Source organism: Colobus angolensis, unplaced genomic scaffold (assembly GCF_000951035.1).
Source record: "Colobus angolensis palliatus isolate OR3802 unplaced genomic scaffold, Cang.pa_1.0 Scaffold16, whole genome shotgun sequence".
NCBI lineage: Eukaryota > Metazoa > Chordata > Mammalia > Primates > Cercopithecidae > Colobus > Colobus angolensis.
In genome coordinates this window covers 23,643,605-23,669,703 of record NW_012114710.1, presented here as the reverse complement: position 1 = coordinate 23,669,703, position 26,099 = coordinate 23,643,605, and the positions used below count along the sequence as shown (strand labels likewise).

Genomic DNA, 26,099 nt, shown 5'->3' with positions numbered 1-26,099 from the left:
AAAGAGAAAGATAGACCCCAATACAACAGCTGGAGACTTCAACACCCCACTTTCAGCACTGCACAGATCTCCCAGAAAGAAAATCAACAAAGAAACATCAGAGTTATCCTGCACTCTAGACAAAATGGATCTAATAGATATTTACGCATTTCATCCAAAGGCTGCAGAATACACATTTTTCTCCTCAACACATGGATCATTCTCAAGGATAAACCATGTTAGGTCACAAAATAAGTCTTAAAACACAGAAAAGAAAGAAAGGAAAGAAAGAAAGGAAGGAAAGAAAGGAAGAAAGGAAAAGGAAAGGAAGGAAGAAAGGAAAAGGAAAGAAAGGGAAGAAAGGGAAGGAAGGAAGGAAGGAAGGAAGGAAGGAGAAAGAGAGAAAGAGAGACAGAAAGAGAAAGAAAGAAAGAAAACCTGAATTAATATCAAGCATCTTCACTGACCACAATGGAATAAAACTACACATCAGTAACAAGAGGAATTTTGGAAACTACACAAACACATGAGAATTAAACAATATGCTCCTGAATGACCACTTCAATGAAGAAATTAAGAAGGGAATTGAAAAATTTCTTGAAACAAATGATAAACCAAAGCCTACAGGATACAGCAAAGGCAGTATTCAGAGGGAAGCTTATAGCTATATGCACCTACCTCAAAAAACTGGAAAAATTTCAAACAAACAGTCTAACAATGCACCTTAAAGTTAAAACTAGAAAAATAACAGCAAACTAAGCTCAAAATTAGTAGAAGAAATAATAAAGATCAGAGCAGAAATAAATGAATTTGAAATGAAAAAATTATACAAGATCAATAAAACAAAAAGTTGGTGTTTGAGAAGATAAACATAATTGACAAACCTTTAGCCAGACTAAGAAAAAAAGAAAGAAGTCCCAAGTAAATAAAACCACAGATGAAAAAGGAGACATTACAACTGATACAACAGAAATTCAAAGGATCATTAGCAACTACTATGAGCAACTATATGCCAAAGAATTGAAAAATCTTGAAGAAACAGACAAATTCCTAGACACATACACCCTACAAAGATTGAACCAGGAAGAAATCCAAAACCTGAGCAGACCAGTAACAAGTGAGGAGATCAAAGCAGTAATGAAAACTTTCCCAGTAAAGAAAAGGCCGGGACCCAATAGCTTCACTGCTGAATTCTACCAAATATTTAAAGTGGAACTAATACCAATCCTACTCAAACTATTCCGAAAAACAGAGGAGGAGAGAATGCTTCCAACCTCATTCTATGAGGCCAGTATTACCCTGATACCAAAAACCAAACACACATCAAAAAAAAAGAAAAAAAGAAAAAAAAACCCTACAGACCAATATCTCTGATGAATATTGATGCCAAAACTCTCAACAAAATACTAGCAAACCTAATCCAACAATACATTTAAAAGATCATTCATCACTACCAAGTGGGATTTATCACAGGGATGCAAGAAACCAATCAATGTGACAAATTATATCAACAAAATGAAGGACAAAAACCATACATTTCAATTGATGCCAAAAAAGCATCTGATAAAAGTTCAACATCACTTTGTGATGAAAACTCTCAAATAACTGGTATAAAAGGAACATGCCTGAACAGAATAAAAGCCATATATGACAGATCCACAACTAGTATCATAATGAGCCTTTCCTCTTAGGTCTGTAACACAACAAAGATGCCCACTTTCACCACTGTTATTCAAAATAATACTGAAAGTACTAACTAGAGCAATCAGACAAGAGAAAGAAAGGGCATCCAAATTGGAAAAGAAGAAGTCAAATTATCATTGTTTGCAGATGATATGATCTTATATTTTAAAAAAACCTAAAGACTCCAACAAAAAACTATTAGAAAGATAAACAAATTTAGTAAAGTTGCAAGATACAAAATAAACATACTAAATCAGTAGCATTTCTATATGCCAACAGTGAACAATCTGAAAAAGAAATCAAAAAAGTAATCCCATTTATAATAGCCTTAAATAAAATTTAATACCTAGGAATTAACTCAACCAAGGAAGTGCAAAAGCTCTACAATAAAAATTATAAAACACTGATGAAAGAAACTGAAGAGGACACAAAAAAATAAATTGGAAGAATCAAAGCAACCTACAGACTCAACGCAATCTCTATCAAAATATCAATGACACTCTGCAGAAAAATAGAAAACACAATCCTAAAATTTATATGGAATCACAAAAGACCCAGAATAGCCAAGCTATCCTGAGCAAAAAGAACATAACTGGAGGGACCACATTACCTGACTTCAAATTACACTACAGAGCTATAGAAACCAAAATAAAATGGTACTGGCATAAAAACAGACACACAGACCAATGAAACAGAATAGAGAATCCAGAAACAAATCCACACACCTACAATGACCTCATTTTCGACAATGGTGTCAAGAACATACACTGGGGAAAAAACAGTCTCTTCAATAAATAGTACTGGGAAAACTGGACATCCATATGCAGAAAAATGAAACTAGACCCCTATCTATTGCCATATACAAAAAAATAAAATCAAAATGGATTAAATACTTAAATCTAAGACCGCAAACTATGAAACTATTACAAGAAACATTGGGGAAAATCTTCAGGACACTAGAGTGAGCAAACATTTCCTGAGTAACACCCCAAAATCACAGGCAAAAATGGACAAATGGGATTACATCAAGTTAAAAACCTTCTGCGGCCGGGCCCCAGCACTTTGGGAGGCCGAGACGGGCGGATCACGAGGTCAGGAGATCGAGACCATCCTGGCTAACACGGTGAAACTCCGTCTCTACTAAAAAATACAAAAAACTAGCCGGGCGAGGTGGCGGGCGCCTGTAGTCCCAGCTACTCGGGAGGCTGAGGCAGGAGAATGGCGTAAACCCGGGAGGCAGAGCTTGTAGTGAGCTGAGATCCGGCCACTGCACTCTAGCCCAGGTGACAGAGCGAGACTCCGTCTCAAAAAAAAAAAACAACCTTCTGCACAGCAAAGGAAACAGTCAACAAAGTGAAGAAACAACCCACAGAATGGGAGAGAAATATGTGCAAACTATCCATCTGACAAGGTATTAATAATCAGAATATATAAGAAGCTCAAATAACTCTACAGGAAAAAAAATCTAATAATCCAATTTAAACAGCAAACAGGTATACGAAAAGATGCTCAACATCACTGATCATCAGAGAAATACAAAACAAAACTACACTGAGATACCATCTTGCTCAAGTTAAAATGGCTTTTATCCAAAAGTCAGGCAATAATAAATGCTGGCAAGGATGCGGAGAAAAGGATACCCTCATACGTTGTTAGTAGGAATGTAAATTAGTACAACCACTATAGAGAACAGTTTGGAGGTTCCTCAAAAAACTGAAAATAGAACTACCATACAATCCAGCAATCTCACTGCTGGGTATATTCCCAAAAGAAAAGAAATCATATATTGAAGAGATATCTGCACTCCCATGTTTGTTAGGAGTGCTTACAATAGCTAAGATTTGGAGTCTACCTAAATGTCCATCAACAGATGAATGGATAAAGAGTGGTATTTATACACAATTAAAAAAGAATGAGATCCTGTCATTTGCAATAACATGAATAGAACTGGAGGTCACTATGTTAAGTGAAATAAGCCAGGCACAGAAAGACAAACATTGCATGTTCTCACTTATTTGTGAGCTCTAAAAATCAAAACAATTGAATTCACAGAGAGAGAGAATAGAAGGATGGTTACTAGAGACTGGGAAAAGTAGCAGGGAGGATGAGGGGATGGGATGATGGTTAATGGGTACCAAAAAAAAAATACAAAGAATGGATAAGACCTAGTATTTGACAGCAGCACACAGGGGGTCGATAGTCAATAATAATTTAATTTTACACTTTAAAATAACTAAAAGAGTATAATTAGATTGTTTGTAACACAAAGGATAAATGCTTGAGGCTTTGGATACCCAATTTCCATTATGTGATTGTTATGCACTGCATGTCTAATCTATGTGAAATATCTATGTGAAAAAAAGATTAGTAGCTGCCTGGGGTCTCAGGTACAAAGAGAGATGATTACAACAAAGAACGAGAAAATTTTGTGAGACAATGGAAATGTTTGTTCTTTTTTTTCACACAGATATTTTGGTACATGCAACGTACCAAATACATTGCATGCATTGTATACATGAGATACCAAAATATCTCATGTACCACATAAATATATACACCTCATAAATATATATACCTACTGTGTACCCACAAAAATTAAAAATAATTTTTAATTAAAAAAGAGACAACATTATTATTGATAAAAGGGTCAATTCATCAAGAAGATAAAACAACTATAAACATATGCACCAAACAACAGAATAAAGAACTCTCAAAACTGAACAACAGAACAAACAACCCAATAAAAAATAATGGGCAAAGATCTGAACAGACACTTCACTAAAGGTATACACAAAAAGATGGCCAACATTATCAGTCACTACGGAAGTGCAAACTGAAACCACAATGAGATATCACCACGTACCTATTAGAATGGCTAAAATTAGAAAGGCTGACTATATAACCTGTAGGCAAGGGGGCAGAAAAACTAGAACGCTCATACACCGCTGAGGAGAATGTAAAATACTACAACTACTTTTGCAAAAAAAATCTGGCAATGTCTTAAAAAGTTAAACATGCATCTGCAATATGTTCCTGGCACTCTTATTACCAAAGAAACAGAGAAAATAAAATAGAGAAAGAGAAAAGGTAACATATGTCTGATATGGTTTGGGTCTGTGTCCCCACCAAATTTCATGTTGGATTGTAATCCTCAATGTTGGAGGTGGGGTCTGGGGACTGGATCATGGGGGTGGATTTCTCATGAATGGTTTAGCGCCATCCCTTGCTACTGTCCTCACAATAGTGAGTTCTCATGAGATCTGGTCATATAAAAGTGTGTGGGACCCCCGCCCCACCCAATCCCCACATTGCTCCTGCTTTTACCATATGACATGCCTTTTATTTCCACCATTATTGGAAGCATCCTGAGGCCCCCCCAAAAGCAGATGCTGCTATGCTTCCTGTAAAGCCTGCAGAACCATGAGCTAACTAAACCTCTTTTCTTATAAATTAGCCAGTCTCAGGTATTTATAGCAACACAAGAATGGACTAATACAATGTCTATATGAAGACTTGTATACAGATGTTCAAATTAGCTTTATTATAATAGCAAAAAGCTAAAAACAATCAAAATATGCATCAACAGATGAATATCCAAAAAACGAAGTGTGCTATATCCACATAATGGACTACTACTCAATAATAAAAAGGAAGAAATACTGACACACAAAAAACATGAGCAAACTCAAAATAACTATGCTAAGTGAAAATAGTCTGGTAGGAGTACATACCACTATATGATTACATTTATATAGTTTTAGAAACTGCAAACTAATCTATAGTCACAGAAAGCAAACTAGTAGCTGTGTGGGGTCCCAGGTACAAAGAGAGATGATTACAACAGGGAACAAAAAAATTCTGTGGGACACTGGAAATGTTTGTTCTTTTTTTTCCACATAGATATAAAGCAGAAACAATACTTTTGGCATGGGTTAAATTATGAAAGAAATCAGTTTGCACTGCTTCAAAAAATGTTCTCCCATCTTTTTAGTATATTCTCTCTCATGACTCTTTACTACATTTCCCGTCCACCATCCTTACTCTCTTATCCTATACTTCCACTGCAAATGTACATAGAAAGAAAATGATGATTTCATCGTGTCTGAAAATTATGTATTCAAGAGGCACATCCTACAGCTCAAAATCTCTGTTCTAGCTCGATACGCATCCAATTGATGAAATCCCCTCATACAACAATCCCTACATACAATCAGCCAAATTCAAGATGTAGAACATTTTATAGGACAAATTACTCTATTTCTGCAACAAATCAATGTCACAGGAAAAGAGGGGATGGGGATAAAGGGAGCGTTAGTATTAATAAATAAGAGACCAAAGAGACATAGCTACCGAATGTAATACACAATCCTTGTTTGGACCCTATTTGAATAAAGCAAATGTAAAAAGACATTTTTAAGTCTAATAAAGATGGATACAGATGATGTATTACATAATATTTGGGCTTATTAATCTACTCATAATGACGGTGCAGTGGGCAATTTTTTTAAAGGTCCTTATCAGTTACAGATGCATACCAAAGCACTTATGAGTGAACAGACATAATTCTTTTAAAAACTTCAGTTGAAAAAAGTGGGTAGGGGGTGGTAAATAAATGTATCTTGGCAAAATATTGATAATGTTGAAGTTTAACATTGGTGTCTATTTCAAATTTTTCATAATAAACTAAAATTATTTGTTTTTGTTTTTTGTTTGTTTGTTTGAGACAGAGTATCCCTCTGTCACCAGGCTGGAGTGCAGTGGTGCGATCTCGGCTCACAGCAACCTCCGCCTCCCACATTCAAGCACTTCTCCTGCCTCAGTCTCCCAAGTAGCTGGGACTAAAGACGCATGCCACCATGGCCAGCTAATTTTTATAGTTTTAGTGGAGACAGGGTTTCACCATTTTGACCAGGATCATCTTGATCTCCTGATCTCATAATCTGCCCACCTTGGCCTCCCAAAGTGCTGGGATTACAGGCAAAAGTAAGATCTTAAGATGTTGGTGGGTTTCATAATGAATGTTATGAGACAAAGCTCCTAACAGCATGATATGCACCTTATTTATTTTCAGTGCAGGAACAGTGCCTGTCACATAGTAAATACTCAACAGACCTTTCACTAAGCGGTTGTTTTAGTCCTATATATGACTAATAAGCAATGATATAATTATTTGAGTACCTCCATCATCAACACAATGCTTAAGAACTTACAAATCGTCACTCCATTATACCACTTTATGAGGTATTATATTACTCCATTTACAGATAAGAAAACTGAGACTTTAAATTAGTTATTCAAGGTCACACAAGCTGGGCAATGAAGGGCAAAGATCAAGCTGGGCAACTCTAACAAAGATTTTTTTTTTAAAGACTATTTGGCTTAAGGGCCGGTGAATGACACTGCCTCCCTCAGTGATACCCATTCCAAAGTAAACCATCTCAAAGTATCAGCACTAGTGCAATTTACTTGAAACTTAGCCATGCCTACCAACAAATTATCAGAATAGGAAAATAATGGAAAAGAAGAAAATACCATTTTATGTTATTCATGGCTCTCTTCCTCATATTCTAATTAAAACAGCCTTCTTTCAAGATTTGAGCAAACCAAAACAATAATCTGTAAAAAAAAATAACTGTATACAGGTACCTAGGAAACAAAGCAATATTAACTCCCATTATTATAAGGTATACTAACTTGTTTCAGAGTTCAATTAAAAACTGAGCAGAAAAATAAAAGAAGGCAAGGCAAAGATTAAAATAATTATTTTTTTAATAGTCACATATTAAAAGTTGTTCAGAATCTGTGATACTCAATGGAGGAAAGAGGAAAGCACATAAATGTAAGATAGGTCACTACCTATCAGCATGATATATGAGAAGATAATTCCATACCACACTGAAGACATTAACCTCTGTCCTGCATTTCCCAACTCTGGTTGTACTTTCATTTCAGAGCTTTAAAAAATTCCTGATATGTGGGCTTCACCCAAGACTGATTAAATTAAGGGGATGAGACTCAGGTATAAGTATTTTTTAAAGCTCCCAAAATGATTCCAATTAACAGCCAAAGATGAGAACCACTTATCACATATGTCAGCGTATGTGTAGTATGTGTGTGAATTGCTATATAATTGAAGTACCAACAAAAAAAAAATTTTTTTTTTGAGACCGAGTCTCACTCTGTAGCCCAAACTGGAGTGCAGTGGTATGATCTTGGCTCACTGCAACCTCCACTTGCCAGGTTCAAGCGATCCTCCTGCCTCAGCCTCCCAAGTAGGTGGGATTATAGGCACGTGCCACCACACCCTGGCTAATTTTTGTATTTTTAGTAAAGACAGTGTTTTGCCATGTTGGCCATGCTGTTCTCAAACTCCTGACCTCAAGTGATCCTCCCGCCTCGCCCTCCCAAATTTCTGGGATTACAGGCATGAGTCACCACGCCCAGCCCCAAGAAAATTAATGAGTTAAAAGTAGGTTTAAATTTTTCTTACCAGAGATCATCATTAATTTCATTAAAATACATTTTATGTCTCACCTAAAGGCCACTGATAGACATGCATGAATGAAAATGATTTTGCTTTTCACAAAAAGGATCCAGACTTAGCCAATTAGGATTAATATTAACTATATTATTATGTAAACTCATAAATATCATGTTTCACTCAAGTACATGCCAATTATTCTAGTACTCTTTTACAAAATAAGCAAGCTACAGGCTAAGAGGGTGGTCTATCACCAAAGCACCTATAGCAACAGGCACAGGTTGGCAAAAGGGATCTCCAAATCTCCTTAAATCCAAGGGAATCCTGGGACCCACTGTTGTCTACTTTCATCACAACAAACCTGTTTAGCCTTTAAAACCCCAACAGTGAGACAAGGAGATAGATACAAGGTCAGTTCATAAACCCTTCCAAAAATTACAATGGATTCCTAAAGAATTTTAAGGAAATCCAAATCCTCCTAAGAGTCCTCCAGAAACTTCCCAGGGAGCCTGGCCTTCCTTTACCATATACAGAGGATAGGGATGGTGTCACTAACTGTTAAGAGTAGTCTAGCTCTTCACTCTTGGGAGAAGAAGGCAGAAGAAGCAAAACTGGAGAAATGGCCTTGAAGAGGTGAAATGGGTTGGGATCCAGGACACAATGGAGGAGCTGGGCAAGTCAGCTGAGGGTACCCACATAAAAGGCACACAACATTTAAGCAGGTTAAAGAGCTATGTGAGGATTGTGGAAAGTGAGGAAGAGTAAAAAGGTGGCAGAATCAATGGATCTGCAGTATGAAAGGACTGTGAAAGTCAAATTACTAGAGGGAATGAACTAGAAAGTTAGGAGGCAAGTGTTACAGAAAGATGAAAGACTGAAATTAACATTATGCAGTTATTGGTAATGATAAAGTCAAGAATGTGATTATAGGCATGAGTGGCTGAAGGAGAGTAGAGAACAAGATCACTGGAGACGTTAAAGCAACTGAAAGGTCAACGTGTTGGAACAATCATCTGTTTAGGTGTTGAAATCACCAAAAATTAAAATGGGAAATGCTGAAGAGAGTGAAAGTGAGCCGTAAGAAATGTGATGTAATCACCCAGATGTGACTATCATGAGGCAATTTATGCATCATGAGGCATGTGTGCTAACACGAAACTCAAAACTGGGGAATTGTCTCAAGGAAGAATACCTGGAACTGGCAATGAAGAGCAAAGAGTATATACTACAGTGACCAAGAAATGCAGAAGAGTAAAATACACACCCATAAATAAGCTCAGTCTAGCACAAAACTAATAACCAACATATATTACTGTACTACAACACAGTAACAGCTACCACAGAGAACTACAGGTCCTGCTGGAGGCCCAGCAGAGGGATCAGAGGTTTCACAAACGTGTGGAAGATGTAACATGGAGCTGAGTGTTCAACAATTAATAAGGGCAAAAGGACCTTCGAGGCAGAAAGACAATACGACTTAGGCAAAGGCAGAGAGATCTGAAAAGAACATGAAGCATTCTGAGAAATGCAAACAGTTCAACATGATTAAGTGCAGAATGAGTCAGAAAGAGAGTTAGGATGTATACCTAGAAAGGTAGATCAAGGCTACAACTATCTTTTCTGCTAAAGCAAGAATAAAAGATATGAACAAATTAAATTGTTGCCCCTAAATCCTTCATAAAAACCACTAATAGAAAACAAAATTGATAAACTGTAGTTTCCTCTTATTTTCCTTAGTTTGTAGGAGATGCTAGGATGCAAATAACCCAATAGCCAGTTGCTTTAAGAAGTTTATCAACCCCTAGAGAACAAATGCTGCCACATTATACACAAATTTTATGATCATTATGATAATCTCCAATAGCCAAGATTTAAATGTGCTACAGGAAATTATGCACAACTAAGATATTTTAAGCAATTGAAGAGCTCAAACATAAATACATTAGTAGTAGATTTGTAACATGTATATATGCAAACATAAACGTATACAGCTATAAATAAAAATTGCTTTCCATTGAACAAAACAATGTAAGTGAATGTAGAGATAATAACAACCGTGGTATATACCACTTTTATAAATGATTAATGTTATAACTAAATATCACATTGGAAAAGATATCTCACTAGGTAACTGTTGGTATATTTACTCTGTCTCCATTTCTACTTTAGCAGCTGTGATTTAATGGAAAGCACACCATACTTGAGAGCCCTGGCACTGGCACTTGTGAACTACTAAGCAAGTCACTTAACTTTCCTGTGCCTGAGTTTAATTTACAAAATAGAAATCAAAAATCCGTATCATATGTGGTTTTATTAAGATTTATATGAAGTACCACATCTAAAAGAGCTTTGTAAACCATAGTGAACTACAAAATAGTTTAGTTACATACTTTGAAATATTATTAATGTAGAACTAAAAGCCTTCAAGCCATCCGCCAAACCCCCAACTCCCCAAAATAAAGCACAATTAAAATCTGAGATGATAAATCTGTTAGTTTGATAAGTATGTCTCACCACCTCTCTTCATAACCTTACCTTTGAATGAGCAGGCCCTCTTTCATTCAGAAGTTTATACTGGGGTTGGACTCTATTGAAACGGGCTAACTCATTTACCAGACACATTGCAGTTTTCTCTTTTGGGTTTGCCATTTTATCTTGGAGAGAAGCTGTAAATAAAAAGGCTATAAAGTTTTTGTGAAGAATGACTTTACAAAATGGAAGAAAAACTAGTTTTGACTTTGTTAGATTGAAGGCAGATTGTATATTTAAATTATTTTCATGAATGTTGCATTTTAAAAATTCAAATTACCTAACGTCTTCCATTACATGCAACAAAAATAGGTATCACATTTTAAACGATAAATTAAGGTAAAATATTTCCTAAATACCTAAGTTGTTCTATGTATATAACAGCATGCTTCAAGATTTTAAAGTAAATTTATAATTTTTTATTTATCTTAGAAACTTTCCCCTCAAAAAATTTACTAGAAACACGTTTTCTGGTTCTTATTACTATGAAACTAAATTTTGTCTACCTTCTTGATCCTTTCATCTCAATTTTTTTCCTTCTCATTATGAGGCAGCATGTTAGAAAAAGCTCTAGACTTGGGAATCAGGTCCTAAGTTTAAGTACTAGCTCTTCCAACTACAATTTTTCGGTAACTCTAAGCAAATTAACTTCCCTTTCTTTCTGTTTTTTAAAATAAATTTTCAAAGTTGTAAAAAGAATAATTTATCAAGTGCCCATGTAGCTAACACCTAGTGCTTATTAACCATGTTCCATGTTTCTTATTAAAAAAAAGATGATATTCCATTCCTGTTAAGTTCCTTATATCTTTTATAGATTATTGATGTATGTGGTTCTATACTCACATAAATGGTATTATAGTATTATAATAAACATTCTCACAGTTTACTTTCTTCACTCTTCATTGCGTTCTCAAGACTTTTACTTATATAGATCTAGCACATTAATTTTAACTACCATAGAATTTCTATTACAATATTGCACCAGTTTTCTTATCACTCCTCTACTGAGACACTGGGTTGTTTCCAATTCTTCATTCTTAAAGAGAGCATGCTGTCAAATAGCTCTCAAAATGACTGTACCAAATTACCTTCCCCTACCATTTCTCCTGAAGCTCAAAAACATGGAATATAATCAAGTATTTTAATTTCTGATAATTTGATATTTGACAAATAGTATTCCATTATTGTTCTTTGGATATTTTTCTCCACTACTATTTTTTGTTTGTTTGGGGTTTTTTTGTTCGGAGACAGAGTCTCACTACGTTACCCAGGCTGGACTAAAACCCCGGGCTCAAGCTATTCTCCCTAATCAGCCTCCCAAGTAGCTGGAACTACAGGCTTCTATCCTTTGTTTTTTTTGTTTTTTGTTTTGTATTATAGTTTTCAACTTTTCCTTTTATGGTCTGTGCTTTTTATGTCTTGTTTAGGAAGTCCTCTCTAACCAAAAAGGTCTCAATGATTTTACTTAAACTCACTAAGCCTTCTTTCCATAAAATAAGGGAAATAAATCTAACCCGCTTAAGTCCCAAAGTTGTTGTGAGATTAAGAGTTGTAAATGTATGATGTGGTTCTAAACTATATCGCAAATACAAGGTACTATTATAGCTTCAGAATATTTTTTTAATACCACATTATTTTATCCTATATTTTTCCTTTCTCTCATTTATAGACACACTTACTTTTTTCTTTCACTTCCCATTAAAAAAAAGCCAAAAAATATTTTAAAATCTAAGCATGAAACATGCAAGTGGATTACTTCCTGCTCATTTAAACTATAGTCACAATAAATACAGTTCAATTGTACTCACAATGAGAATACTAAAAATGAATGAAAATGGCTGGCTTTAGGAACTTCATCTACAAACTTCCTAGGCCAAAGTTTAATATTAAAAATAATATTCTTTTACATTTCTAATACTCTTAACAGGCCCAATAATTTGTACAATGGCTTGATTGTGATCATTATGATTAAGAAACTATTTTACATGAAAACTACATAAGCACCTGGTAAGTCATAAGTAAGAAGAAAGAGAATCTAAGCAACCAATTGTAGGGCCAAGACAGCTGACAACAGATTCTACAATTAAGCCATTTTAAGTGGTTTCCAAACTAAAAAAAAAAAAAAACCAAAACAAAAAAACCTAGTAATTATTACCTTTGGGAAAAGTACCAAAAAAAAGTCAAGACAGTTTTGAGAAAACCTGCATTTTACCTATTCCATTGTGTATCACACAAATTTTATAAAACATTCTGTTCAATTTGGAAAGTCAGTCGATAAAAGAAAATAAAAGGTAACCTGAGACTCTAATCAGTTTTGGCTTTTACACACCATCGCATGAATTCACGTGCAACCAACAGCACAGCCAATTTAATATCAAAGAGCAAAAGCAGAATAGTTGGTTAAAAATGAGAAAATGAGAAAATACTAAAGTCTGATAAAAATCAGCCAATTTTGCATAACACAAATAGTATTTATACTACCACTGTGTAATTTTCAAAATTCAATAATGCTGAATATTCATCTGCTACAATGCAAAAAATATTAGAAGCATACAAACATAGCGTGAAAATTTTAGACTATGAAAATTGCTAATAGCATAGGTTCTAAACATATTAAAAAGCGATTTAAATGGTTCATTTATAATGAAACCCTGTTTGATATGAAAACCTAATCTAAATCCTTTAAAGGAAAATGTTAACAAATAACACGGTATAAAACTTATATTCCATTAATTCTGACTTCCTGCTTCATAAAAGTTAACATGAATCCAATAACACATTTTAATGGGTGACTAAAGTTTGGTGTGAGAAGTGTCCAAGATTCCACTTTGATGAAGCTTCATAATTAAAATCAAAATGTTTAAAGTCGATAAATTAGGAAATAATTAGTTATAGTTGTAACGCTTTATTTTTAAAACAGATTAAAACAAATAGTTGTTCCTTTACTTAATGAGAAATCTTAACAGCATTCCTACTTGACAGAGAGCTCAGTAATACAGCAATAACTTTTAAATTACACAAAAATTTGGATAGAGCATCTATAAAAACAAACTGGTCTATAAAATCTGAGACACATAAACAAGCTATATAAATCTTTTTTAGAGAAGTCAACAGTGCAAAAAAGTTAGAAATGCATATAATGCTACATAGGCATACATTTTCAAAGACCTATAGATGTTATCACTGAAGATATTTTGAAATAGGCTTCAAGTCAATCTGGTGGCTGGAATAGTAGAGACCTACTTAGAAGTAAATAAAATTAATAAAAATGGATTCACAATCTCAGACTCTGCCACTTTGAAAGAGCAACTGCCACATGATGGTTAAGAGCCTGTTTTGGATATCTCTGTCATTTACTAATATCTGTGTGACCTTGAGAAAGTACTTAAATCTCACTTTTCCACAGAGTAAAATAGAGATAATAGTTGTTCTTATCTCACTGGATAATTGTATGGATTGAATAAGATGATACCAAACACTGCTAACAATGATTAAAAATTATTCTGATTTAAACATTTGTTACAACAATTACACTATCATCAAATATTAAACCAGTGACATAGAAAGTCACGAAAAAAGAGTTTGTAAAACTAAGTAAAAATATTCTTAAAATATTCTGTTAGGATAAATTGATTTTATTCATACAAATAAACTTCTTAGCTGGGCGTAGTGCCTCACATCTGTAATCCCAGCTACTTTGGGAGGCAGAGGCAGGAGAATCACTTAAGGCCAGGGATTTGAGAACAGCCTGGACAACACAGTGAGACCTCATCTCTACAAAAAAATAAAAATATTAGCCATATGTCATGGTACATGCCTATAATCCTTGATACTCAGAAGGCTGAGATAGAAGGATTGGTTCAGCCCAGGAGTTCCAGACTGCAATCCAGCCTGGGTGACAGAGTGAGATCCTCTCTCAAAACAAAACAAAACAAAACAAAAAACAAATATATTTCTGTAGTAGTCTGTGAAAAGCATGTATTTGTTATTATTTTTTCCACTGACTTATAAACCCATAAGCTTGTTTCCACTGAAAAATTCTCAAATATGATATAAATTATATTAAAGGTTTATGTGTGCTAGGAAATACTCTACCTTCACTGATATGAAACTTGATTAGATGTAACTTACAACTTTGATAAGAAACACTGGTAAAATACATATTTATAATAACAGTATTTGCACAGCCAACAAAAACATAAATATATTCTATTTTTAGATTCACTCTATTTTTATGTTTTCACAAAATGTCCTGGACTCTCTGGAATGTGAATCTTCATTTTGCCTGTTCATTTGTATGTGTAGGAACCAGTGAACAAACACAGAAACTGTGTTCAAGTCATTGAACAAGCTACCAAATAATGTAAGCTCAGTTTTCAATGAACAGGCAAAATGATCTGTACCCAAAGGAGTTCACAGTCTGTAGAAGAAACAGACACAGACAATAGACAAACACAATAAATCACAATATAAGTATTATAAGGCTGTTACAGAAACTCCTTAGACAAAGGCAGTATGGAAAGGCAAATTTTAAGAGGTAGTGATTAGATAAGGAAAGCAAAAGTTCACTTAGGTAAGAAGGGAAGATGAAAGACAGTCCAAGTTTTTCAAGAAGTATAGACACAGGAGAAAGCACATAAAACACATAACTTTCTGGCAAATGCAAGCAGACCACTGGCAGAATACAGAACACGTGAGGAAAAACAGTAGAATAAAACTATGTGACCAGAATTCACTAGAACACCAAAAGTTTCCTAAACCAGAACTTAAAGTAGCAAACATTTCTTGTAGTAGCTATATTCCAGCCAGAACTGTTGCTAGTGAGGTCACAGACTACCTCACTTCGCAAGGCAAATCATTCCGAGGAATCCTTTCCATCCTTGGTCCCAGAAATGACTTGAACACAGTTTCTTTTTTCTTTCTTTCCTTCCTTCCTTCCTTCCTCCCTCTCCCTTCCTTCTTTCCTTCCTCTCTCTCTCCCTCCCTCCCTCTCTCCCTCCTTCCTTCTTTCCTTCCTTCCTTCCTTCCTTTCTCTCTCTCTCCTCTCTCTCTCTCTTTCTTTCTCTTTCTTTCTTTCTTTCAGACAGAGTTTCACTCTTATTGCCCAGGCTGGAGTGCAATGGCGCGATCTCGGCTCACCGCAACCTCCGCCTCCTGGGTTCAAGTGATTCTCCTGCCTCAGCCTTCCGAGCAGGCTGGAATTACAGGCAAGTGCCACCATGCCCGGCTAATTTTGTACTTTTAGTAGTGACGGGGTTTCTCTGTGTCAGTCAGGCTGGTCTCGAACTCCTGACCTTGGGTAATCCGCCCACCTCAGCCTCCCAAAGTGCTGGGACTACAGGCATAAGCCACCGCACCCAGCCTTAAACACAGTTTCCATGTCTCTTTATTGGTTCCCCTTTGTCTATTCTCTGCTATTGGAGTGAACTCATCCTAATTCCCAAGTAAAATAAGAAAGAAAAAAGTCAAAAGAGCAAAGGACCCTTTCATGGGCTCTTGCCTTCTAGGAGCAATGTGACAGATATGTCCACAGCTATTAACTAAAACAAACCTTCTGTTTTCAAATTAGACCCTAACATAAGGCTGTCCAAGCAAAATTATCGATGAACTACCCAGGCATCAAACTGCTCCATTTTTAACAGTCTGTCCATTACGAAAAAATTTAAGTTCCTCTCTCACATAAACACAAAGATAAATTTCAGAAATATTAAAATGCAAAATACAAAAATACCACAAAAACTAAAGGAAACTTGGCTAAATATCTGTCATACTCCTATAACACAGAAGACCTTCCAAGATATGAAAAGGAACCTACAAGCCATAAAGGCAAAAACTGATAGTTAACAACATAAAAATATAAAACCTCTATTAAAAAAACCATACCACCTATGACACTAAAAAAGAATCTATGCGCTGGGGAAGAAATACTTGCAATATGTGAACAAAGGCTGGGCGTGGTGGCTCATGTCTGGAATCCCAGCACTTTGGGAGGTCAAGGAGGGCAGATCACCTGAGGTCAGGAGTTCCAGACCAGCCTGGCCAACATGGTGAAATCCTGTCTCTATAAAAATACACAAATTAGCCAGGCATGATGGCGGATGCCTGTAATCCCAGCTACACGGGAGGCTGAGGCGAGAGAATCACTTGAACCTGGGAAGTAGTTGGTGGCTGCAGTGAGCCAAGATCGCACCACTACACTCCACCCTGGGCAACAAAGCGAGACTCCGTCTCAAAAAAAAAAAAAAAAATGTGAAGACCAACTGTTAACATTCATAAAATAAAAAGATAATATAAATCAATTTTTTTTAAAGCCAATAGGAAAAAAGGACAAAGGTACACACAATTAATTCACACAATTTCTTGAGTAAACATACCTATTCAAAAGAATGTTAAAGAGCCTGGCCAACATAGTAAAACCCTGTCTCTATTAAAAATAAAAAAAATCAGCCAGGCATGGTGGCGCATGCCTATAGTCCCAGCTACTTGGGAGGCTGAGGCACCAGAATCACTTGAACCTGGGAGGTGGAAGTTGCAGTGAACCAAGATGGCACCACTACACTCCAGCCTGGGCAACAGAGTGAGACTGTCTAAAAAAAAAAAAAAAAGAAAGAAAGAAAAATTCAAATTCCAATGATATATAATTTTTTTTTTTAAATAATCATTTAAGTATTAACAAGTATGTGGGGAAAATGTGTGCGAATTCTGTTGGTGCAAATACAAATTAGTACAAAATTTTTGATGCGCAACACTGATTAAAATTTCAATTGTACCTATCTTTAAAACAGCAATTATTAATCTGAGGATTCATACTACAGGAAGATGTTTGCAATGATAATCTGGAAAACTAGACTACAATAGCAAAAACTATAAATAAGATAAATATTAATATTTACCAAAAATTGATTAAATAAACTACATGAATTATGCAGCTTTGAAAAAAGAGGTACAGTGCTTATGAACCGACATGGGAAAACTGTGAAAACGTGAATGACGAAAGTTACAGCAGCTTACTGTCTGATCGTATATTTATCTTTTTTATTTTTTTTTCTGAGACAGAGTCTCGCTCTGTCGCGGAGGCTAAAGTGCAGTGGTGCGGCGCGATCTCGGCTTGCTACAAGCTCCGCCTCCCAAGCTCAAGCGATTCCTGCCTCAGCCTCCCGAGTAGCTAGGATTACAGGCATGCGCCAGCACGCCCGGCTTTTTTTTTTTTTTTTTTGAGACGGAGTCTTGCTCTGTAGCCCAGGCTGGAGTGCAGTGATGCGATCTCGGCTCACTGCAAGCTCCGCCTCCTGGGTTCAAGCCATTCTCCTGCCTCAGCCTCCCGAGTAGCTGGGACTACAGGCGCCCGTCACCACGCCCGGCTAATATTTTGTATTTTTAGTAGAGAGGGGGTTTCTCCATGTTGGTCAGGCAGGTCTCGAACTCCCGACCTCAGGTGATCCACCCACCTCGGCCTCCCAAAGTGCTGGAATTACAGGCGTGAGCCACCACGCCCGGCCAGAGTAAGTTCTTTCTAGTCTTGACAGTACCACCATTGTCCTGAAAAACAGAAAAATAATGCTCAAGGATCTGATTCAAAGTAGGCCATGTTGTGCCTCCATCTCCAACTTTTCGAATGAAGCTATCTAGAGATTTCAACAGGACAAAAACATAGTGTGTCCTTAACAGTATTTAGTTTGGTCAGTCTTAACTTCAGTCATTCTAAATATGTGTATAAGGATATCTCATGATTTTAATTTGCATCTCCCTAATGAATACTGTTAATTCACTTTTTTTCATTCGCTTATATGCCATCTGTATCTCCTGTGGTGAAGTGTCTGAATATTTACCACGTCTTTTTTTTCTTATTGCTGAATTTGAAGAGTTCTTTATACATCCTACATACAAGTTATTGATTAGACATATGCTTGGTAAAGATTTTCTTCCAGGCCAGGCGCAGTGGCTCACGCTTGTAATCCCAGCACTTTGGGAGGCGGAGACAGGTGGATCATTTCAGGGCAGGAGTTCAAAATCAGTCTGGACAACATGGTGAAACCCCGTCTCTTACTAAAAATACAAAAAATTAGCTGGGCATGGTAGTATGCGCCTGTGATCCCACCTACTCAGGAAACTGAGGCACAAGAATCGCTTGAGCCCAAGAGGTGAGGGGCCGCAGTGAGCCGAGATGGTGCCACTGCACTCCAGCCTAGGGAACAGAGCATGACTCTGTCTCCAAAAAAATAAAGTAGTAGGAAAAAGATGAATTGCTAACAATGTTGGAGCAAATGGACAGTCACCTTGGAAAATAATAAAGGGGAATCACTAGGAAAAAAATAAAAATTTTTTTCCCAAATTGTGGCTTCTCTATTCTCTTGCCAGTGTCTTTTAAAGAGCAGATTTTAATTTTAATAAAGTCTAATTTATCAATTTTTATAGTTTGTACTTTTAATGAATATCTAAGAAATTATTACCTGAGGTCTAAAAATTTTTTTCTCCTGTTTTTTTCCACGAACATTATAATTTTAGGTTTTACATTTAAGTTCAGAAGCCATTTTGAGTTATTTTTATACACAGTATAAGGTATGAATCCATTTTTCGTATATCAATATCCAATTGTTTCCCATTGTGGAAAAGGCTACGTTTCTCCCACTACATTGTCTTTATGCCTTTGTCAAAATTATTAGTTATCTACATATATCTGAGTTTATTTCTGGACTACCAATTCTGTTTTCACTGATTTTTTTTTTTTTTTTTGAGACAGAGTCTCGCTCTGTCGCCCAGGGTGGAGTGCAGTGGCATAATCTCGGCTCACTGCAACCTCCGCCTCCTGGGTTCAAGCGATTCTCCCGCCTATTTACCTACTTTTATGCCAAAGTATTTTTACTACAGCTTTATAATTCTTGAAATTAGGTAGTATTGGTTCCCACACTGTTCTTTTTCACAGTTGTTTAAAGTTCTTTAAATTTCCATACGAATTTTAGAATCACCTCGTGCATTTCTATAAAAAAGCCTGCAAAGATTGTAATATGTTTCTTCAATCTATTGAGTAATTTGGTGAAAATCAACATTTTAACAAAGTTGAGTCTTACAACGCAACCCCTGAACAGGACATACAGTCACTTCTCATTATTGAGATAATAATATGTCAATGACTGTTATGCGAATTAGCAATTATTGAACCAATGCTCCCAGGAGAACTAAAGTATTAGGTTCTTGAAAGCTTCTGGTCACATTTTTGTGAACTGATCATATGTCATGTTTTATGTGTTTCTGTTTAAAGACTTCTTGTTTAATATGTATTACTAATATATGTTATTGATTCATTAACATTGAACTCACGTCCAACAGTACTGTTTAACTCTTGCCCGAATAAAGTTTATCTAATACATATATTTTCTCCGTAAGGCATATCAGAGCATCCTTGTACTTAGAAACACTATATGGCACTTAAACATTACATTTTAAACATCATTTTAAACATCAAAAAAACCATCTTTGTAAACATCAAAATAACCAACAAAAAGCACAAACATGCAAAAAATGCAGCACTAAATAAACCAAGAAAGGGCTATTTGCTTACAGTATGAAACTAAAATAAGAAAGCAGAGCACTGTCTTGTTCGATCCCATCTGGGTATGTGTGCACTGGCTGATTCAAAATGTTTTGCCCCTGCAGGTGTCTGAGAATGACCACAAAAGCACTGCAAGTATTGGTTTTGGGGTTACAAATAAAAATTAGATTCTCAGGTAAGGTATCCATGAATAATGAGAATCAACTGTATCTTATTTAGGTATCCTTTAATTTCTTGCAGCAGTATTTTGTAGTTCTCATTTTCTTTAACATATTTTGTTAGACTTATCCCTAAGTAGTCCATATTTTTGATGATTTCGAAAATGCTACTCTTTTATTTTCATTTACGACTGTTCTCTGCTAAAGTATAGAAACACAATTGGTTTTTGCATAGTGCTCTTCTATCCTGCAACTCTGCTATACTAATCCATTAGTTCTTGTAGGATTCCACCAGATTTTCTACATAGACAATCAGGTCATCTGTGAATAAGGACAGTTTTATTCATTTATTTCCAATCTGAATACCGTGTATTTCCTTCTCTTGCAAGACGGTATGGGCTAAAACCTCCACGGCAACGTCAAATGGAACTGGTTAAAGTGGACATCCCATCTTCTTTTTTTATAAAAGTGTCCAGTTTTGGAACGGTGCGGTGGCTCACGCCTGTAATCCCAGTACTTTGGAAGGCCAAGACGGATGGATCACGAGGTCAGGAGATCGAGACCATCCTGGCTAACCCGGTGAAACCCCATCTCTACTAAAAAACACAAAAAAATTAGCCGGGCATAGTAGCGGGTGCCTGTAGTCCCAGCTACTCAGGAGCCTGAGGCAGAAGAATGGCGTGAACCCAGGAGGCAGGGCTTTCAGTGAGTCGAGATCGCGCCACTCCAGCCTGGGCGACAGAGCGAGACTCCTGTCTCAAAAAAAACAAAAAGTGTCCAGTTTTTCACCAGTAAGTACAACGTCAGCTAATAAGGTTTTTCACAGAAGCACATTAGCAGACTGGGAAAGTTCACTTCCACTCCTAGTTTGGCAAGAGTCTTTAAGATACTGAATATTGGATTTTATCAAATGATTTTTCTGCATCTATGGAGATGATCATGTGATTTTTGCTTTTTCGTTCGTTAATATAGTGAATTACACTACTGATTTTTTTGAACATTAAACCAACCCCACATTCCTGGGATAAACCCTACATCGTCATGACATATTATCCTTTTAATAAACTGTTGAATTAGATTTTAATAAACTGTTGAAACTTTGTTTAGATTTTTGCAATTATATTTATGAGACATACTGGTCTATAATTTCCTTAAAATGTGTTTGTCTGATTCTGGTATCCCAGTAATGCTGGCATCATGAGCCTTGTAAAAAATTCCTTCCACTTCAGTATTTTTAAAAGCATATAAAATTGATATTATTTTTTCCTTAACTGGTATAATTCACCAGTGAAACTATCCAGACCTAGAGTTTTCTTTGTAAGTAGACTTTTACTACAATTTTTATTTCTTTAACACATGAAAAGCTACTCAGCACCAGGCATGATAGCTCATGTCTGTAATCCTACCACTTTAGGCCAAGGCAAGAGGATCACTTGAGCCCAGGAGCTGGAGACCAGTCAGTGCAATATGGTGAAACCTTATCTCTACAAAAATTAAAAATAAAAAAATTAGCCAGGCATGGTAGCATGTGCCTGATATCCCAGCTAGGAGGATGAAGTAGGAAGATCACTTGAGGTCAAGGTCACAGTGAGCTATCATCGGACCATTGCTCTCCAGCCTGGGCGAAAGTGAGACCCTGTCTCAGAAAGAAAAAAAAAAAAAGCAAAGCTATTCACGTTATCCATTTTCTTCTTCCTTTGGGATTAATTTGCTCTTCTTTTTCTACTCTGTTAAGATGGAAGCTGAAGTCATTTCAGTTATTTGAGTTCATTCTTCTTTAAAAATATATACATTTGATGCTATAAATTTCTCCCTAAATACTGTTTTAGTAGTATCTTCTTATGTTGTATTGCTGTTGTCATTTAGTGTAAAATACTTTCTAACTTACTTTTCCTTCTTTTTAAATCACAGCTTACTTGTATTTTTTAATTTCCAAATATTTGGAGATTTCCCAAGAATCTTTCTGTTAATGATTCCTAATTCCACTGTAATCAGATAAAATTTTTTAATCACTTGAATCCTTCTGAATTCATTTAAGACTGCTTTATGGCCAGGCACCGTGGCTCACACATGTAATCCTAGGAGTTTGGGAGGCAGAGGCAGGAGGATCACCTGAACCCAGGAGTTCTAGACTAGTCTGGGAAAAACAGTAAGATCCCAATACTACAAAAAAATATATATATATTAGCTGGGTGTGGCGGCACACATCTATAGTCCTACATACTTGGGGAGCTGAAATGGGAGGGCTGTTTGAGCCCAGGAGGTCAAGGTTGCAGCAAGCCACAGTGGTATCACTTCACTACAGTGTGAACAAAGCAAAACCCCACCTCCAAAAAAAAAAAAAAAGAAAGGTGCTTTATGGCCCAAAATATGGTTTATCATTGTAAATGTTTTGTATAAACTTGTGAACAAATGTGTATTCTACTCTTTTTAGGTAGAGTGTTCTATAAATGCAATCGGGTCAGGCTGGTTAACAGTTATTCAAGTCTACTATATCTTTGATGATTTTCTGTCCACTTGTATCAATTACTGACAGGGGTTACTAAAATCTCCAATTATGACTGGATTTCTCAATTTCTCCTTGCATTTCTATTAGTTTTTGTTTCATGTGCTTTGAAGCTTTGTTATTAGGTGCATAAACATGTAACATCATTATGTCCTCTAAACTGACCTCTTTACCATTATAAATGAAAATGACCTTCTTTATCCCTGGAAATATTCCTTGCTCTGAAATATACTTTGATATTAATATAGCCACTCCAAGTTGCTTTTGACTAGGTTACCATGTCTTTTCCTATTCTTTTACTTTTAACCTATTTATGTTTATAAACTATTTCTTGTAGGCAAGCATATAGTTGGATCTTACTTTTATATCCAATCTGACAAATTCAGCCTTTAAATTGGAGTGTTTAGATGATTTACATTTAGTTTGATTATTCATATGGTTAGGTTTGATTCTATCCTCTTGCTATTTATATTTTTTATATTTATTATATATTTGGTGTTTGTTCCTTTTTTCTTCTTTTTTGACCTTTGTTGAATTATTTTGTGTGACTCCATTTTATCTCGTTTTTATTAGCTTATTACTGTAATTCTCTTTTATTGGCTTATTATTGTAACTCACTATTTTGCTATTTTAGGGGCTAGAGTTTATAGCATAAATTTTTAACTTACCACAGTCTACCTTCCAGTGATATTATCACCTCACACAGAGCAAAAGAATCTTATAACAGTATACCTCCATTTCTCCCTCCCTGCCTTTTAGCTATTGTTATCATGCATCTTACTTTTAGGTAAGTTATAAACCCCACAACAGCTTGTTAATATTTTTGCTTTAAACAGTCAGTTATCTTTTAAGGAGACTTAACTAATAAGAAAAAAAAAATTATGTGTTTACCCACGTAGTTACCATTTCCAGTGTTCTTTCTTTCATGTAACTCCATATTTGCATCTGGTATCATTTTCCTGCTGTCTGAAGGATTGCTTTTAAATTTTCTTCCAGAGGGGAAATGTTAGCAATAAATTATTTCAGCTTCTGTGTTATAAACATCTTTATCTCATCTTTGCTTTAGAAACATATTTTTGTCAGATATAGAATTATGGATTGGCATTTTTCATCTTTCAGTACTTTAAAGATGCTTCCTCCAGTTTTTTTGCTTATATCGTTTCTGATAAATCTATTAAGATAATCATCTTTATCTTTCTTCCTGTACACACAAAATGACCATACCCCTTTCTCTGACTGCTTCTGAGATTTTCTCTTTATCATTTGCTTTCAACAATTTGATTATAATGTACAGTAAGTCCTCACTTAACATCGCCAATAGGTTCTTGGAAGCTGCAGCTTCAAGTGAAACAAAGTAGAACAGAACCAATTTTACCGTGGTCCAATCGATATAAACAAGAGTTAAGTTCCTACAGTGTATTTCTAGTTACAAAAACATCACCAAACTTCTAAATAAATACCAAAACGCTTCTAATATTAAACAATGAAATAAATGTGAGCTACACATACACTTAAGAAAGATTAACAAAAACAACTAAGATAATTATTTACCCAATTTTTCTAGTTCAGGGTAACAGGTGGTCAGAGCATATCCTAGCCACTCAGGGCACAAGGCAGAAACCAGCCTTAGAGAGGATGCTGTTCCATACTAAAGTGCACGCACGCGCACACACACACACCCACCGACTCACTCACTCATACTGGAACAATCTAGAGAAGCCAATTAACCTAATGTGCACATCTTTGGCAATCGAGAGAAGCCAATTAACCTAATGCTCACATCTACCTAATGTGGGAGGAAACTGAAGTCCCGGAGAAAACCCATGCAGACATGGGAAGACATCACACCAGTCGTGACTCCAGCCAGGAATCAATTCTTTTTCTCTCATCAACATCATGACAAAATGATGTTAAAAGTAACATTATTTGAGGACCTGCTATACCTTGGTGTAGTTTTATGTTTCTTATACTTAAAACTCATTTAATTTATCTGTAGGTTTATGGCTTAAATCTAAAACATTTTTGGCCATTATTTCTTAAAATACATTCTTCTGTGTATTACTTCCTTTTAGAACTATAATTATTCATCTATTTGGCTGCTTGAGTGTCACACAGCTCACTGACTTTTTTTTCCTTTTTTCTCTATGCTTCATTCTGGATGGTTTCTATTGTTCTGCCTTCAAGTTCATTCGTAATTTTTTCTGCAATGTCTAATTTACCATTAATCTCATACCGTGTATTTTTCATCTCAGTCGTAGTTTTCATCGTTGTAAGTTTGATATGGGTCTTTTTGTCTCTTCTATATCTCTATAACTTTTTGAACATATGGAATACAGTTATAATGTTTTAATGCCCTCTGCTAATTCTATCATCTGTGTCAGTTCTGTGTCAATTTTGATTGATGATTCTCATAATTATGGGTCATATTTCATGCTTCTTTGCATACATGGTGATCTTTCACTGAATGACATACCCTGTTAATTTTACCTTGCTATATGACTCCTATAAATCTTTTTGGACTTTGTCCAGGGATACAGTTGAGTAATTTGGAAATAGTTTGTTCAAGTCTTGTTTTTATAATTTACTAGTTCGCTACAGAGCAGCAACATCTTCTCAACTCAGAGTCTGCCAGGCTCCACAACTCAGTTTCTACTTTCTATGTCACATGCTGGAAAATCTCTCACTGCAGTAGGCCTGGGGCAATTGTAGGACTCACCTTGTTTGTTTCTTCTCTCTCAAGATTCACTGACCTGAATGTCTTAATCGTTGTTTCTACGTATTTTGTTTTTTTGGAGAAGAGGGGTAGGATTGTTTCAAGAGGACAGTAAACACAATCCTTGTTACACCACATGGACCAGATGCAAAAGTCCCCATCTGTCCTTGTATATTTAATCTATCTGTGTCTATTTAAAATGAGTTTCTTATAAACATCGTAAATATACGTCCCTGACTTACAATGGTTCACCTTATGATTCAACTTTACCATAGTGACAAAATGATATGCACTCAGTAGAAACCATACTGAAGTACCTATACAAGCATTCTATTTTTCACTTTCAGTATCACATTCAATAAATTATGACATATTTAACACTTTATTATAAAATATGCTGTATGTTGGATGATTTTACCCAACTGTAGGCTAACTTAAGTGTTCTGAGCACATTTAAGGTAGGCCTGGCTAAGCTATGATGTTCAGTAGGTTGTGTGTAT

General features: G+C 35.8%; 1 protein-coding gene across 1 annotated transcript in view; it reads right to left on the bottom strand.

Moving 5' to 3' along the window:
* Positions 1-26,099, bottom strand: part of LOC105508351 (double-stranded RNA-binding protein Staufen homolog 2) — a gene marked incomplete at its 3' end in the record, with an annotated part of 155,296 nt that overhangs the window by 105,747 nt on the left and 23,450 nt on the right. The window contains exon 4 of the mRNA XM_011937205.1: positions 10,679-10,809. Coding sequence (XP_011792595.1) covers positions 10,679-10,792 — 114 coding nt within the window. The remainder of the gene's footprint in view (positions 1-10,678; positions 10,810-26,099) is intronic.